Source organism: Heteronotia binoei, chromosome 15 (genome assembly GCF_032191835.1).
Source record: "Heteronotia binoei isolate CCM8104 ecotype False Entrance Well chromosome 15, APGP_CSIRO_Hbin_v1, whole genome shotgun sequence".
NCBI classification, from domain to species: domain Eukaryota; kingdom Metazoa; phylum Chordata; class Lepidosauria; order Squamata; family Gekkonidae; genus Heteronotia; species Heteronotia binoei.
This window is the reverse complement of record NC_083237.1, coordinates 67038626-67057098: the sequence shown is the minus strand read 5'-3', so window position 1 is coordinate 67057098 and position 18473 is coordinate 67038626. Positions and strand designations below refer to the sequence as shown.

At 43.3% G+C, this 18473-nt stretch overlaps 1 protein-coding gene across 10 annotated transcripts in view; it reads right to left on the bottom strand.

The window, feature by feature from the left end:
• Positions 1-2268, bottom strand: part of TANC2 (tetratricopeptide repeat, ankyrin repeat and coiled-coil containing 2) — a 238424-nt gene extending 236156 nt beyond the window's left edge. For 8 of the 10 annotated variants that reach the window (XM_060255815.1, XM_060255816.1, XM_060255817.1 and 5 more), the window contains exon 1: positions 2166-2268. In XM_060255815.1, the coding sequence (XP_060111798.1) occupies positions 2166-2232 (67 nt within the window). In that variant the 5' untranslated portion in view covers positions 2233-2268. The remainder of the gene's footprint in view (positions 1-2165) is intronic. The other 2 variants (XM_060255825.1, XM_060255820.1) reach the window with 2 other exon arrangements.
• Between the last annotated feature and the right edge of the window lie 16205 nt (positions 2269-18473).

Below are 18473 nucleotides of genomic sequence, written 5' to 3'. Positions count from 1 at the left end.
TTAGCTGAAGGTTCCATTTTGGGCAGGAGCTCACAGGAGAAGAGAACCTCTAAATGTTATTGTGCTCTTTCTTACCTCCACCCCCCCCCCAAAAAAAAACAACCTTGCTTCTGGGCTCCATTGTTCAAACCCCCTGTGAGAACTTTGCTGAACTCTTAAGATTTGGCAAAAATGGGAAAACAACCAAAACATACAAAGCAACAAATGGAAATCTTCATTATGCCACTGTGGCAACAAAGAAGAAAGTAATTTTAAAAGTATGATGGGAGCGGTGTTCCCTCTGAGTTGAGTTACCGTGAGTCACAGTTTTTTAGCCTTCAAGCTCATACATTTTTGTCTTAGCTCAGGAAGGATAACCCCGGAGCAAACTAATTTATGCAGCAGCTCACAACTTTAATGCCAGTAGCTCACAAAGCAGAATTTTTGCTCATAAGATTCTGCAGCTTAGAGGCAATGCTGGATGGGAGCAAGGTTTTATTATGACAATTACAATTCAAGATGCATTTTAAGGTAGATGCTGAGGTGATCTAATTTAGTATACCTTCCAGTGACATTAGGGGTGTGTGACATATGCAAATGAGTTGTGCTACTGAGCTGCAGCACCTCTTTTTCTATGAAATGACCCCTGGTTAAAGGGACTGGTGGTGGCTGGTCTACCCAGGGGTGTGAAGTTGTGCCTACCCACCCCAGCTGTTTGTGCCTAACCTGTCACCTTTAAAAAATAACTTCTGATACCTTCTGAAAACACAGAACTTCTATGCTCAAAATGATGACTTTTTTATTATCCAACAATTAGCAAAGGAAGAGATATAGAAGAAATTCAATGAACTACATCTTTTACACCATTTTCAGTTTCTGTAGAATAACTTCTGGACATAAGAATAAAAGAAGTGTATGGAAGTTTAGTAATCTGTTTCCGCTAAATGAGGACTCAACAAACACATGTACAAAAACACAGAGAGCTTTTTCCCCACACAGCTTACCGCGGAGCGAAGTCCCTCCTCACCGCGCAGCGTCTGCTCGGATTCCCACCAACTGCTCCGCAGAAGCAGGAAGATCCGCGGCTTTTGCATCACTAACGTAAACTGGGTTTTAGCGATTTACATTTGCAATGCAAAAGGCCCGGCACTTCCGGCTTCTGCGGAGCAGTTGGTGGGAAATCCGAGCAGACGCTGCGCGGTGAGGAGGGACTTCGCTCCACGGTAAGCTGTGTGGGGAAAAGCTCTAAGTTTTGTTTAATAACGGTGCAATAAACATTTTTCCTGAAATCAAAAAGCAGCATGATATATTATGGTAGAAACCTATGTAACTGAAGCACAAAAGCATTAGTTCATTAAAAGCCAAATTCTATGCATGTTATTCAAAAGGGTGACTTGGGGCGGAGGGGGGGTGGGAGCAGACATTTTCTACAAGAGCAGAGGTGGGTGTTTTTATGCTGTGGGCAAGTTCTGCTTTTTCCCAACCTCACTTCTCATCTAAAAGATGTACCTCGCTCCACCTCCAGCATGCACTTTCTCCCTCATAACTGGAGAACTTTTCATTGTGTTTCATAGGGGTTTTTTTAAGGCATTCAGTATTATTCATCATTAAAATAATCTATTAATTGCCACTTTTTATTAAAAATAAACTCCCTTTAAAAAAAAAAAAAACCTTGAAACAATTCTTATTTATTTATTAAAACATTTACATTCCACCTTTCTTTGTGGTTCAAGGAGGCTTACAATAATAATTAAAATCACTTCCAATTAAAAGCAGAATAAAGTAACAAGCCCAAATCTCTCCCTCCTTCCCCCCTTAAAACATGCTTTCCATTCAAACCCAACATCCTGGATGAAAAGGGGAAAGGAAGCTGACTGCAATGAAGGCCAACCTACCAGCACTCTGTGCAGCAAGATGGGGAGTTTAACAGGCAATGTCCTGGTAAATGTTGTATCAACAGTCTTAAACAGCCAGCTTTTTCTGATCCCCAGCCTAAGGAAGTCTTCGGATCTGACCCATACTTAGCAAAAACTCTGGGGATTGCACAGAAATCACTGGAATACAACAAAATGGCTAAAAGTAATGGTGTTCTACCCCACATTGGCCCATCAAACTTTTACAAACCAGTTTCATTTACTGGACTAAAGCGACTGCAATTATATCAAAATAATTTTTCATTCACTTACCACTGGATCTGTTTTTACGGTTTGATTTCCCACCTGTCAGAAGCATCTTGAGACTGTTCCGGAACATGACTTTTCTGGAATCAGCACACCTCAGAAGCTGTACAAATATAAAAATAAAGGATATCCATTTATTATCATCACGAGTGTTCTGTTTATAAAGTGCCAGCAATGAATGTGGCGCCTTACAGACTTACACAGGCAAAAAATGAGAGAGGACTGTCCCCAAGAAGTTTACCACCTAAACAATGCAGTAAAAAGGGAGTAAAAAACAATAAACAGGCAGGTGAGTGTGGCCAATGCAGTTACACAATAACTCAGTTGCACCTAGAATTAGGGATAAGGAGACAGATCAGAGGCTTCATAAAAAGTGAAGAAAGACCATGGGGGAATATCTCAGCAAAATATCAAAAGGTAAAGAAGAGGTATGGAGAATTTTTTAGAAATGTTTTTAATGAGTCTCTCCTTCCTTGGAGGTTTCCAAGCAGAGGCTGGATGGCCGTCTGACAGCAATACTGATCCTGAGAACTTAGGCATATCATGAGAAGGAGGGCAGGAAGGGTTGCATCAGAGCTCAGTTCTTATGACCCCTTTTTACACATCCAGGGATAAGTGGGCTTCAGCTGAAGCAGCCTTTGGCTGCAGAGCAGTGTTTCCCAACCTTTTCAACATAGCGGTACTCTTGACCTCGCTCTTCATATCTCACAGTACCCTTGAGGAAAACACCTAATTTTAAAAAATTGATTTACTTTCTAGTTATGTGAGAGACATAATAGTTTATCACTATTAAGTTTCTGTTTATTCGTTAATTAATGACGTGAAAATGAACATAATTTAAACTAATTAAATGAAAGCTTGATAGTGTGATATTGCAGCATTTAGTTTGAATTTAATTTAGTTTAAGTTCAACAGTGCTATGTTCAGATACAAGATTAAAAAAACTGATATGGTTTCTTTACAAAATAACATGGAAAAGCAATCTTGTTACTAATGCATGTTCTACTACTGCTTTATAAATGTAAAATTTAAATTGAAATGAGAGTTTTATGTTGTTACAACATTTTTAATGCGATACTTGAGCTTGCTTATTTTTGCACAGCTGTTTTATTCTTGGTCTAATTTTGGACAGACACATGAAGTTCAGATCATTAAAAGTAAATGGGAGCTGAGGAGGTGATCTGCCTAGTGTCAAGTCTAACCCACTGTATCCTCTTGCCATGAAACAACATGCAACTGTTTTCTGAGACTGTCTGCATTCCCTGTCTGCTTTGCTTTTGCTCATCCCTTAATAGCTTATCTTAGGAGCTTGTTAGCCTGGCGGTTCCGTGTGCAACCAAGATGATGGGCTGGAGGAGAGTGGAGCAGAGAATAGATAATGCACCTGGGACTCCATAGTATAGTATAGGGAGGGGGTCCCACCAGAATTGCCTGCCCTTTTATGCCACGCTTTGCTTGAATTGATATATGAAGTGCCTCTGAGCTGTGACGTTAGTTTCAGCAAACCGCTGTATTGCCTTAAGATGCTTGGAATAAAAGACTGAGTTAACAACCTGCGTGCTCCTTGGCTCTGGGGTCTGACACCTGGGAGAGTTGTGCTGCAACTTAGTGCGACTTGTGGGAGGATCGCTCCCCACACCCATGAGGGAGGGAGTCCATTCTGCACCAGTTCAGCACCCGCCATTTTAGGTATCTTACAGAAGAGGGGCAGAGCTCTTGCCATTGCTGATGAGACCATCCGCACAGCACCTGCTCTCTGCCTCACCTCCCCATCCCCTCAACCCACTTATCTCCCAGTAGTCCTGGCTGTGTGCACTTGCCTTGCCTCGCTGCCTCCCGCTCCCTCTGTGCAAGTGGAATCACTCACAGCACCCTCAAGATCCCTAGCCCCCAAGGCCCGCCCAGCCAACTTTCCCCCACCCGCCCTCCTCGTGGCATGTTGCTGAACCCTGCTGCTTACCAGTCTGCCATCAACTCAATAATAGGGCTGGCAGTGGCGCCCAGCCATCAGTCCGAGGAATGGAGGAGGAAAGCAGCCAAGTGATCTGCCTGGTGGCACGATGAAAAAGGGGCAGAGGTGTTGGGGATTGGCAGCAGTAGCAGCAGGCATCATGTGCTGCTCTGCTCGCTGCCTGCTGCTGATCCGCACAGCGTACACAAAAAGGAAGACAGCAAGGAGGTGGGGCCAGGCAGTGCCTCCTTGTGCGTGCATAAGGTGGCGCGCCGGCCCTCGGGTGCATAGTGCCCCAGGCAGACTTCCATGTGTTAATGTGAATTCCATGTGTTAATCACTCTTTGAGTGAAGAAGTACTGCCACCTCCCTCTGACCAGGCACAGGTGACTCCATATTGGTGAGGGTTGGCAACAGCGGGAAGGCGGGAGAACTAGGTGGTTGTATTAGACACCAGGAGCAGGGGGAGCCCAATTCAGCGCCCCCCTTCCTGGTGCCCTAGTCAACTGTCTAGTTTGCTTAGTGGGCGAGCCGGCCCTGGCTGCCAGCCTTGTGTGTGTGCATTTTTTGGAGTCACCTGCGCCTGGTCGGAGGGAGGTGGCAGGTGTGGGCGGGGGGGGGGGGGGGTTGGCTGGCATTGTGTACATCTTGCGGTACCCCTAGGAAGTGTTCGCGGTATCCCAGGGTACCACAGAACCCTGGTTGGGAATCACCGTGGTAGAGTGTTACAGCAGATTCTCTGTTAAAGGATGCCAGGACCTCCCTGGGAGCACATTGCTTTTTTATGTCCCAGAAGTACTGGACGGTCTCACTCCCCGGAACCACCAGAAAACGGAAGATGGGTAGCACTTACCATGAAGCTTCCTTCTCGGTGGTTCTGGAGTGGGATGGTCCCACCCACCCAGTAATATTGTCGGCTTCTGAACTGTTTCTCTCTCCACTTTTTGGGAAATGAAGTTGTCGAAAAGACAAGTCAGAAATTCGTTTGACCTTTCATTTTTAGCAGACTTGGACTTCCAATAGATATCCAGGTAACTGTCAGTCAGTCAACTAGATCAGCCAAATCAACCCTGGCAATCAATGGGGGTGACAGATGTCACAGCCAGATTGCCAACATCTGCCAGGTAATTGACATCTCCCATGACCACTGTGTCCCATCTCTTTAAGAACTTTGTAATCTGTTCTAGGAGTGTCTCATCCAAGTCCTCTACCTGGCTTGGTGGTCTGTATCAGACCCCCAGTATAACAGCACTAATTTTTTTTTACTCCTTTTATTTTTACTCAGAAACTCTCAACTGAACTTCTATGCTCAGATTCACATGTTTCCCATACTCTGCACATTAGTGTAGAGACATCGAAATCCATCTTTTATGCACCCTGAGGTTTGTTTCCTTACATATCTGTGACTTAATGTTACCTAATGTGCATGCCACTCCCTTCAAAACTTAAGCCTTCTTATCCCCAATTATTGTCATAGTACTAGGCTTTGAATTTTTGTCTCACTCCCCCAAGGGATTTAGTTTAAATCCCTCCTTATTAGGTTTGCAAGGCTCTTAACAAATGCATTTTTCCTTACCGTCATGAGGTGTAACCCATCTCCCAATAGAATAGCTTCATCTTGAAAGTGTAATTCATGGTCCAAAAATCCAAACCTGATGACACCATCTATGTAGCCAGTCATTTATTTGCATTATTCTTATTTACCTTCCTAAGCCACAGCCTTTAACAAGAAGAACTGACAAAAACACAACCTGCACTCCCTGGTCCTTCACCTTCTTACTCAGAGCCACATTGTCTCTTTTAATACATTCTGGACTGGGCTGAGCAGTATCACTTTTTCCCAAATGGATCAACAAGAAAGGATAATAATCCATGGGCTTGATGATAAGCCTGGGGAAGTCGTCATTGTTCCGGTGGTCCAGAATCAATATCTATGGGGAGATGCTGGAACTCAATGCTTAGCAACAGAGGCTCAGAATGTCTCCTGATCATCCCGCTTCTGTAAATTACCATTTCCCATGTGCCCTCCTCCTGTATTGGTGCCTTCTCCTCCTCCTCCTCTTGCCCTCTCAAGAGCACTTTATGCATTCTGTCCATGAAATCTTCACCTTCCCTTATAAACTGGAGTGTGGATAAGCATGCCTCAAGTCCCTGTATGATCTCCTCCTCCAGTAGGGAAAGTAATCAAATTACACTCAGGTAAAGAAGAAGAAGAATTGCAGATTTATACCCCGCCCTTCTCTCTGAATCAGAGACTCAGAGCGGCTTACAATCTCCTATATCTTCTCCCCCCACAACAGACACCCTGTGAGGTGAGTGGGGCTGAGAGGACTCTCACAGCAGCTGCCCTTTCAAGGACCACCTCTGCCAGAGCTATGGCTGACCCAAGGCCATGCCAGCAGCTGCAAGTGGAGGAGTGGGGAATCAAACCCGGTTCTCCCAGATAAGAGTCCGCACACTTAACCACTACACCAAACTGGCTCTCTATTAGAGCTATGGCTGACCCAAGGCCATGCCAGCAGGTGCAAGTGGAGGAGTGGGGAATCAAACCCGGTTCTCCCAGATAAGAGTCCGCACACTTAACCACTACACCAAACAGAAACACACCTACTCAAACAAGCACCAGTCAGTCTCCCACAAGCTATACACACCCATGCACCCTCAAACGCTCAGAAATTCCCTTGAGTCACCTGGACTGTTAGAATATCTTTCCTTCTGCACCACTCAAGGGAGCTTTCCAAATACAGCCTACTGGTGGAAGGTTTCTTTCACTAATGCAACATAATCTGGGAACTTGTTGAAATAATGGCAACAAGAATTGTTTACAGCTGTAGAGGAAGCAAATGTGATTATAAGCCACCAAGAATCCTGAAGGTAGAGAACAGCGGAGTGTAAAAACCTACTGTCTTTCTGTCCTGATCCAAAACCAAAATGCAAAACCAAAGTGAAATACATCTAATGTCTTTTATTATGACACGCTACAATGATATAAAGCCCAGCTAGCCTGATCTCGCCAGATCTGGGAAGCTGAGGAAGGTCAGCCTTGGTTGTATTTGGATGGGAGACCACAAAGGAATGCCAGGGTTGATACACAGAGGCAGGCAACGGCAAGCCACCTCTGGAGGCCTTGAAAAACACACGAAGTCGACATAAGTCAGTTTGAGATTTGATGGCAAAAACAAAACAGTGACAGAAAACCCTGTATGAGCTTTCAGGTTCTCCAGAACTCTTCCCCAGCATAGAAAATACATAAAATTAAAAAGAAGTGGGGGAGAAAAAAAGAAATGTTTCATACCATGATTTTAAAGATCTTTCTTCACCACCACTTTCAATGCCAGCAGGTGCGACCTGACACCAAAACCACCGTGTATCTACTTGTCCACCAGCTTTGAGCACAAAGATGCTAATAAGAAAAGCCCTTTAAAACCATGGCCTGAACCATCTCTTTTTCTCTCCCACCTCTTTTTTATTTTGTAACTTCCAGCCTGAGGAAATGTTCTAGAGAACTCAAAAGCTTACATACTGCTTTGTATAACTGTAGCTGGTCCTAACACAACAGTTTCATGTAGCTTGTTGTTTGTTTGGGGACAATAATGCCTGCCACTCTATTTCCATATAACTAAGTGAAGCCAGTCCAGGTCCAAAGGAAAGACTTGTCCTTCTCAGCATCTTTTCCAAGACAGGAATGGTCCCAGGCGGTTGAACTGACAGTTCTGTTAGGGTGGAGAATCAAAATTTCTTTTGGTTACTTTGGAGTCACATAGATAATTTTTACCTCCTCCCACCTAAATTTATCAGGCGTCTTGGGAAAACAGGGGAAAGGAAGAAATTACTACAGGAGCACAGGAGACTACAGTGCTGAGAGAGCTCCCATTTGTTCATTTTCCTGGCAACTGAACCAGGAGAAGAATCTAAGTAACAGTTTATTCTGCAGGGAGGCAAAGAGATCTAGTGAGGTTATCCAAAATGGAGACAAATTCCTCTGAATACTCAAGATTCATCCACCCAAATCTGTCTCCCGCTAAGCCAACTGACCTCTTCAGTTTACACATGCTACTCACACAGAGCGACGTTCTACTCTGCCCAAATAACAAGTGTTCAAGCTTCTCTGTGAAATTCATTAGACTCGACTCCTACTTAACAAATAATGTTGTTTTTGGCAGTTACACTGACAACAGAATGTGCAAGCACTAGCTTGTCTAGAAACTGTGAGGGTGAAACTAGGCTAGTTGAATGACCCTAAGTTCCAGCAGGCTTCTCCCAAGTATTTGTTCCACCTCCATCCAGGTTCCTTGGATCTGTCTAGGGGAAAACAAGGAGTGTTTGTTTCATGTTTTCCCTTCCTGAATTCCTTCTTAACCATTTGAACCATTTCCCTTTCCCAAAACACCTCACATAGGTTTTGACATTTGGTTAAAGCTCTTCTTTATCACCCAACATGATAAGAGAGTGGGGGTTGGACTAGATGACCCTGGAGACCCCTTCCAACTCTATGGTTCTATGGCTTGAGATGTCTCTTTTAGATTTGCCACAGAGGCAAAAGGGTCCACTAGCCCTCCATTTCATGCTACCTCACCACCAAGCCAGCAGGTGTTGTATATTTTGGCATCAAAAAGGTGGCACAGCTTGTGATTGCCATTTTCATATCATAGCTCAGGTTTTCATATCATAACTCAGCCATCTTCTTACACCTGGAGCTGGCCAGTATGACTGCTGCACAAACTGACAGAGTCCACCTGTCCTCAACATGGGGACTGTAATGCCCAAGTCAAAAGACCCCTGCTGCTTTGGAGTCTTCTGACACGGAATCCACTCAGCCAACAGGTCAGAGAAACCAGATGATAAAAGGCGGTCAGGGAAGGCAAAGAAGGATGATTGTTGCTGTTGAAATAAGAAATCCATAGACACAGAAGAACATAAATGCTTTTTGCAACCAGAGAGCTACAAGTAGAAAGGGAAAAGATAGAACAAAGAGCTCTAATTTTGATCATGTAGGGAAATAACTAAAGGACGAAAGCACCATCTACATGTGAAGACAGAAATTGCAACCATATTCCTGTCTTTCTGAAATGATGGGAAAGGTAGCACACGGCACACTAAATTCCAAATCAAAACTCAAAATTTACATTCAGAACAATAAACATACGCACATCTTGCACTTCTACATTGCAGGAAGATATAAATGTTACATATAGCACATTTCAGTTTTCAAAGACTGTGCTCAGATGTCATGAATTATTTGTGATGGGCATTAGCTGATTTATAGCTCCGCTAGGCTTGCTTAGATTAAACGAAGTAAACCTCATTCACCAAGAATGAAACAAACTTTAATTTGTTAGGATACCTGCATTCAGGCATCAATCTTAAATCCAGACACACTCCTTGCAAGGGAAAAGGGAAGGAAGGAAGGAAGGAAGGAAGGAAGGAAGGAAGGAAGGAAGGAAGGAAGGAAGGAAGGAAGGAAGGAAGGAAGGAAGGAAGGAAGGAAGGAAGGAAGGAAGGAACTGAACACTAACTCATATCCAAGATGGTCACAAAAATTCTGGCATGTTCATGTTTTCCAAAAAGCCAAAACCTCACTAACAAATTCCAAAAAGCTACATGGCCATTTTAAAGACACCAATTGTCATGTCAAGTCAAAAGTGCAATCTTTATCATTCATCTAGCAAAGTAACAGCTTACATTAGATAATCAAATGACTTTTGGGTGGGCATTTCATTACTGATGATGGCATGCCAGAATATATAGGCGTGGACAGCAGAAAAAAAGAAGTTTAAGGACCAATTTGTTCCAGTAACTTTATGTAAGATCATGTTATCAAGCTTAATATTGGGAGGCGGGGACTTCGTCATCAAGAGAATCAAAAACACTCCTCATTTTTCTGAAACAAACTGACAGTGCAACACAAATTAAAAGCAAATTCTGGGTGCCTTTTGCACACACACACAAAGCAATTCCACTCATGAAGGAAGAGAGATTCATGAGTACCACAGATCTTCCCCTTGAACTAATCCAGAGGATATGCCAATGTTTAGGAAGAGCAGCACAATCAAAGCACAATTTTTTTTACCACAACTACAGTCAATTCAATTTTAAATAGGGATGTTTCTCACAGAGCATTACACCCATGTGATCAACTTCTTCTGGTTATCTATATGGCCTAGGACCTGCCTACCTGAGGGACCGTCTCTTCCCACACGTTCCCCAGCGAGCACTGAGATCGGGAACTCAAAACCTCCTGGTTGTCCCCAGGTCAAAAGAAGCCCATTTGAAAGCTACAAGGGACAGGGCCTTCTCCATAATGGCTCCATCTTGGTGGAACCAGCTGCCGGAAGAGGTAAGGGCCCTGCGGGACCTTACCCAATTCCACAGGGCCTGTAAGACAGCCCTCTTCTGGCTGGCCCACAACTGACCGGCACTGAGTACTGAACACTGAACATCGAATTTGAATTGAGTGTAACTTAAGACCGCTGAATGATCTTAATGTTTTATGTATATAACAAATGTTTAGATTTTTAACTATAAATTATGTAATGTTAATTTTAATGCTTAATTTTATATTTATGTTAGTTTTACATGTTGTAAGCCGCCCTGAGCCACCTAGTGGGAAGGGCGGGATATAAATCTCAGATAAATAAATTAAAAAAAAAATCCCCAGCCCAAGGATGTCTGGCTGGCCTTGACAAGAGCCAGGGCCTTTTCTGCACTGGCCCCAGCCTGGTGGAACAAGCTCCCATTTGAGATCAGGGCCCTGCAGCATTTGTTACAATTCTGCAGGGCCTGTAAAACGGAGCTATTCCACTGGGCTTTCAGGTGAGGCCGCAGACACCCAAATACATCTTGGCTCCCCCCACAGATAATGCTGACCTCTGATCAGCCCCAACTGAGCAAACCAACTGTTTGTTGCTTTAATAATAATATGGTTTTTATTTTAACTGAATTTCATTGCTACTGTGTGACTTGTAAACCACCTTGAGCGTGCTCATGGGGAGGGCAGGATAAAAATAGAAAAAATAAATAACAAAAATTACAACATCAATGAAAAGATGTGCAAAGGCAAAGATGTCCCAGCAGGAGAGCATCTGCTTGGTTCAGCCCCCGCATCTCCAGTTAAAGGATTCAGTTCTCTGGCTCAGCCCCAGCATCTCCATTTAAAGGATTTGCAAAATACTTCTTCTTGAGACACTGAGAGCCACTGACAGTCTGAGGAAACAATGCAGACTTTGATGGGCTGATTCTGTATAAGGCAGCTCCAAGCATTCATGTGAAGCAGAAACAGATGCAGGGCATAAGGTCGTTTCTGAAGCCTGTTTCACAAAACAATTATAACATGAATGCTACAGCCAACAAAGTATTAGGCAAGACTTGGAAGTGTAGAAGTTGTAATTAATGTTCCTCAGGTGACTAGCTCTAGAATTTGTGAGAGAAATTACATACACATAACATACAAACACATATTTGCTTGCTTATTTTATAGTCCACTGGAGAGTCAGTTTGGTGTAGTGGTTAAGTGTGCGGACTCTTATCTGGAAGAACAAGGTTTGATTCCCCACTCCTCCACTTGCACCTGCTGGAATGGCCTTGGGTTAGCCATAGCTATTGCAGGAGTTTTTCCTTGAAAGGGCAGCTGCTGTGAGAGCCCTCTCAGCCCCAACCACCTCACAGGGTGTCTGTTGTGGGGGGGAAGGTAAAGGAGATTGTGAGCCACTCTGAGACTCTTCGGAGTGGAGGGCGGGATATAAATCCAATATCTTCTTCTACCTCACAGGGTGTCTGTTGTGGGGGGGGAGGAAGGGAAAGGAGATTGTGAGCCGCTCTGAGACTCTTCGGAGTGGAGGGCGGGATATAAATCCAATATCTTCTTCTACCTCACAGGGTGTCTGTTGTGGAGGGAGAAGATACAAGAGATTGTAAGCCGCTCTGAGACTCTGATTCAGAGAGAAGGGTCGGTTACAAATATGCAGTCATCATATTCTTCTGGCTTCTGTCATGAAACCAAATAATAAGCTTTCTACATGACTCTTTAGAATTTAAAATTATTCTTTATGCAGAAGATCTTTTATTGTATACTAGGAATAATGCCCATTGTGAGACTACAACAGACTCTAGAAAGAGGCTCTGGGCGAGAGCCCACTCAGTGTTAACTTCCTATGGCATCATAGCATGACAACAATCACACAGATGCTGAAGCTCAGCATCTCTTTCGTCTGCAGTGTGTCGTTGCCACCTTTTCCTGTCATATTTGGCCTTGCCAAATTTAGCATCAGTGTGTGTTTGTGGTGTAACCTGTCTTTTTTTGGCCTGGCCTGGTTGTGTTATGGTATACCATAGAGTATGTGCCTCAAGGTGGCCGTTTTCTGTAGGGGAAGTGATCTGACTTCAGCTTTCCATCTCATCCCCCCTAAGAAAAGTACTTTTCTATTTTTAAAAAATTATTATTATTATTATTATCATCATCATCATCATCAGTTCCACAACAGTTCCACACCTCTTTTCTAACCAGATGCAAAAGCCTTCTGGATTTTGCTGGCTAAACACATGAAATGAACCATGTTTCCTCAGTGAGTGATATGAATTCACAGTCCTTTGAAAGGGACAGAAAGTCAGTTGGTTTCTAAACCTGGCACTGCAGGAAGGATGGGATTTACAGTAGCATCATAAGACCCTGATGTCTTCCATTTAGGGAGGCACCAGGCAAGAGGTACCAAACAAGAAGCCTTCAAAAGAGCCCAAGATGGGAAGTCCAACTGCCAGGAGCAATACCAATAACCAGTACAAGTCAAGAAGTACGGTACGTCTTAGGATATAAACTAAAATCAGGGGAACCAAATGCTCCTTCACTGAATGGAAGTTGCATCATCTTTAAAGATGGTGGTAACTGACCAAGAGAGAGATCTTGGAGTCATTCAATAACTCAATGAAAATGTCAGTATGCAATTGCCATAAAAAGGACAAATGTTATGCTGGGTATTATTAGGAAAGCAACTGAAAACAAATCAGCCAATAAGGCCCTTCTATCGTGAAGCCTCATTTGGAATATTGTATACAGTTCTGGTCACTGCACCTAAAAAAAATTCTAGCACTGGAAAAGGTACAGAAAAGGACAATTAAAATTATTGCAAGGATGACGAAAAGTCAACTCTGGAGAAATCTGGAGAAATGACAACTGAGGGGTGACATGATAGAGGTATACAAAATTATGCATGGGATAGAGAAGGTAGATAAAGAAGTGCTTTTCTCCTTTTCTCACAATACAAGAATTCGTGGGCACTCAATGAAATTAATGAGCAGTAGGTTTAGAAAAGATAAAATACTTCTTCATCCAAAGAGCAAGTAACACATGGAAATCACTGCCACAGGAAGTGGTGGCGGCTGCAAGCATAGACAGCTTCGAGAAGAGAATGGATAAACATATGGAGCAGAAGTCCATCAGTGACTATTAACCACAAAGTACAGATAGTACACTACATCTGGGGCAGAATGGTGGACAGCCATGTTGGTCTGAAGAAGCAGAACAAAGTCGGAGTCCAATGGGGCACCTTTAAGAACAGCAAGTTTTATTCAAAGCATGAACTTTCATTTGTACGCATACTTCTTCAGATACCATCAAACTTTGTAATGTCTGAGGCAGTGATGCTCTGCATTCCTGGGGCAGGGTGGGGCAACAGTGGGAGGGCTTCTGAAGTTCCAGTCCCACTCAGGGGCGTAGACTTTCCAATTTCCCGGGGGGCGGGGCGAGGGCTCAGTCAGAGGCATTGTTATGATAGGTCCCTAAAAGAACTGGGATCCAATGACATCATAGGGAGGAGCCAGTGACATCACAGGGAGGGACCCCCATTATCACTACCTATGGAGGTGGGGCCATGTGGGATTTAGGGTGAAGCTCCCCAGAAATTTAGCAAGAACCCCCTAACCAATGCCCCTGGGCTGGACCAAACCCAGGAAAAGGTGGGAGTTACCACTATAACTCAGTGGTTATAGTGGTAACTCAGCAATCTCCAGCTGTGTCCTGCTTTTGAAATTCACTTTTAGAATGAATAGTCACTTTAAGATCTGCAAATATGCATATCATGTGCATAGGATAAACTAATGGTGACAAATTTGACAGTAAAAAACAACACAGAAAGCCTTTAGGAGAACTTCTTAAAAAGTTTTCCTGGATGTTCATTTACAGGTGCCTTGTTTCTGCCTTACTCATAAGGGAAACACTGTACTGAAATTTACAAAATTATGGCATCACAGATACCTTCATTTGGTAAATGCATGGCTGGAGTCTCTGAGCTAGGGCAGAACAGAAAACAGTCGCTGTTCATTCACAGCATGTGTGCAACGAAACAGCTACTCTGAGGTCCCCCTTCAGTGCCCTGTAAGGTTCAAGTGTTCTCCTACAGGCTTCTCAGTCTTGTGATTCTTGAGGTCAGATTTGTGTCCATTGTGTCTGGTGATCTGAAAGACTTTTTCTGCCATCTATGCCTGAAAGAGTACTTCCATATGTAAGAACAGACAAACACTTCAACCTTCCAGGACACTCAATGGGGGACCTCAAAGTAGCTGCTTTGTTGCAAAGGAACTTCAGAAACAGATGAGAATAGGAGATTGCTGAATCGCAGTCTATTACAACGAACAATAGAACCCCAAGGACTTAGCAGAGATTTTGGCTTCTTCTCTCACTACACATGCTACGTCACTCAGTTCTCACTTATACCCAGAAATTAAACTGTTGTTCTAAATGGTGCCACTGGACTCAAACTTAGTTCTCACATCCATTGTTAAATGCTTTATGAACTGTATACCAATTTACTACATGTCTTACCTAATGCGTTATTCCAATCTTAGCTGCATTTATTGCTCAGTTAATTAGACATTTCTACTCCAGTTAACTCTTCCTGACAATTTAATCCCGCCCTTACCTATATGTAATATTTGAAGAAATCTGTTTCAATTAATCTTAGGAACTAAGCCTCTCCAGTTCTCCCTTATACCCATAATGGAACTTTACCTGACTCATAGGTATCACTGGACTCAAACCTTGTCTCCACACCTGCTTGTTAACTCTTGTATTTGCTTGCTAATTTGCTGCCTTTCACAGATCTCTCACACATCCAGTCTCACCTATAATCACCTAGTACTTATGCACCTTGACTCTAAATTCTGTTTCACCTGTATCTGATAAGCTTAGTGTGCTTGCACATGTAAACTTATACCCATAATAAAACTTTGTTGGTCTTAAAGATTCCACTGGACTCAAACTTTATTGCTTCGGAACAACATGGCTACCCACCTGGAACTCAATAAAACAGTGTGCATGCACATAAAAGCTTATATCTAGAATTAAACTTGGCTGGTCTTAAAAGTGCCAATGAACTCCAACTTTGTTCTGCTGCTTCAGACCAACACGGCTACCCCACCTGAATCCATTAGCTAGTTGGCTGCCCCTCTGAACCTGTGCCACACCATTTTAGGTAACAGCAAAATGAAAAGCACAACCATGCACAGAGTGCACATTCCTTGGCAATGTTGTCTCCGAACTGCACACAGGACAAAAGGACATTTTAAAAGGCCTCTGATCTTCATGTCCCCTCCCCAAAATGTAAATTGGAGTCAAGCAGGCATCAAGCCCAACAAAGGCCTTGGAGTCTGACTGTTGCCACAATGAAAGTGGATGCTGCCAGTCAGGGTTAAGGACTATACTTTCTTTTTTTACAGACACCAAACATATTTAAGTATTGATGTGTTCTGGTTATCAAAACCTTAGTAATTAGTCTAGAGAGTCCAAAGATACAGCCAAAAACTTTTGCAGATCACAATTACCTTTTCCAATATCAAGCATCCTTCAGCCCTCTACGCTGGTCGGATGAATGGACAAAAGAGCCACCTTTCCTAGATTGAGATCTGTTGTCCCTGATGGATCCAGCAGCAAGAGAGCTTCTCTTCCTATTGCCCGGAAACATCATCAAAGCTCTTTCCCCACCCCCCTTGACCCAGGTCTGCTCAGGTCAAAACAACTTCTCCTTTCTCCAGAGACAGTCTTCCTATTTGATACCTTCACTTATATGTCTCCTGCTTGGAGAAGGGAGAGGAAGGGGGGGGGGGTAGTTATCCATCTATCTATCCATTGTCTGCTTTGCTAGCTCAATTAGCATTTGTAAGAAGGTGAGCTTGGAAAATCATTACACCATGGACTCCCTTCTTTCCAGCCCAAAGAGAAAAAAAAAAACACAGGAACCTTTTCCTGCCTCACAATGTCCCAGAGAAAAATACATTTCTTCACAGGATCCACTACCCCGTTCATACCGTTAAAGATCGTTATCTCTCCTTCTTGAAAATCTAAAATGGACCAGAAAACATTTTCATACACTCATGTCACTATTCCTGGCACTGGTTTCCTGGGGGAGGCCTGAGTCCCCAAGCCCTGTACTGATTGCCTAGGGAGGGGTTCAGCCCTGAGGGGGTTCAAGCCGTGAGCCCCCTCCCCCATAGTTTACGCCTATGGTCCCCTTCTGATGAAAACTGGGTTTGGCCACTGTGTGACACAGAATGTTGAACTGGATGAGTCACTGGCCTGATCCGACACGGCTTCTCTTATGTTCTTAAATCTGAGGTGGTAAAGAACCCCATATAAATTTCCAAAATGAATGTATCTGCAAGACATATAAAAGAAATTCTATGTAACATATGTCACCATGGCTAGTAACCACTGACAGGTCATTCGTCCATGAACGTCTAAACCCTTTTAATGCTTAAATAGTCACCATGGCTAGTAGCACCAGATAGACCTCTCATCTATGAATGTCTAACCACTTTTCAAAACAATGCTCATGGCCATCACTACCTCCACTGGCAACAAATTTCGCTGTTGAGTTACCTACTGAGTAAGGAAGAATTGCCTTTTGTCCATCCTGAATCTATTTCCTAACAATTTCATTGGCTGCCCCTGAGCTCCAATATTATGCAAGAGGGAGAAAAAGCACCCTCTATCCACTCCCAGACTCTGCAGTCTCTTTATGAGAAAAGTGTTCCAACCCCCTACCTAAACCATCCTGGGTACTCTCATTTGAGTTCTGCAATACCCTTTTATGCAATAAGGCAAGCAGAACTGTACACAGTGAAAAATGAGGCTGTGCCTTAGCTTTGTACAAACTTATTATAGTATTGGCCATTTTATTTTTATTCCCCTTCCTAATAACTCCTAGTATGAAGTTTGTCTTTTACACTGCTGCTACACACTGGATTGATGTTTTCATAAATCTTTCCTCTACAACTACAAAATCTCTTCCAATTTTATTCTCAGCCAGCTCAGATCGTATCAGCATATATTTAAAACCGGGATTTTTGTTCCAGTATCACCACACCACATTGGACTTCATGTGCCACATTGTTGTCTACTCATATATGAACATATGAAGCTGCCTTATACTGAATCAGACCCTTGGTCCATCAAAGTCAGTATTGTCTCCTCAGACTGGCAGCGGCTCTCCAGGGTCTCAAGCTGAGGTTTTTCACACCTATTTGCCTGGGCCCTTTTTTAGTTGGAGATGCTGGGGATTGAACTTGGGACCTTCTGCTTCCCAAGCAGATGCTCTACCACTGAGCCACCGTCCCACCGTACTCGCCCCATTTATAGATATCCTCTTGTAGCTTTCACTATCCTGAATATTTCGCTAACTTGGCTATTACACTACTTACCTCCAGCGCTAAAGCATTCATTATTCTTTTAATGTGCAATATACAGATCGCCATTATTTAAGGAGGACTGCTTGACTGCGGATCCTATGCAATTCAAAATTAAAAACATTCCTACACAAGTGCTACTATAAGGTAACATTCTATCTTTAATCATAACAAGCTGGACCCCCTACAAACACAACTGTCTTATACTGATCTTGATTTCATACAGAAATCACAATTGTGCTAACTTCCTTTAACTATTAATATCAGTAGAAATTACACTGTATGATCAATGAAGTCTTCATTGAATGGATTTATTCAATTTTTTTTTTACACAATCTGAGTAACACAGGGGGGGGGGGGGCTTTCTGAAAAGAGCCCCCACAAAAGAGCACTAGAATGACGCTGCCACTACTTTCAATTGGTGTATCTAACTGGTGTAACTGCTAGAACACTGGACTTGGGAGACCGAGGTTTGAATCCCTGCTCTGTCCCAGGAGCCTGCTGGCTGACTCTGGGCCATACACACATATATATATATATGGACATATGAAGCTGCCTTATACTGAATCAGGCCCCTGGTCCATCAAAGTCAGTATTGTCTTCTCAGACTGGCAGCGGCTCTCCAGGGTCTCAAGCTGAGGTTTTTCACACCTATTTGCCTGGACCCTTTTTAGTGGGAGATGCCGGGGATT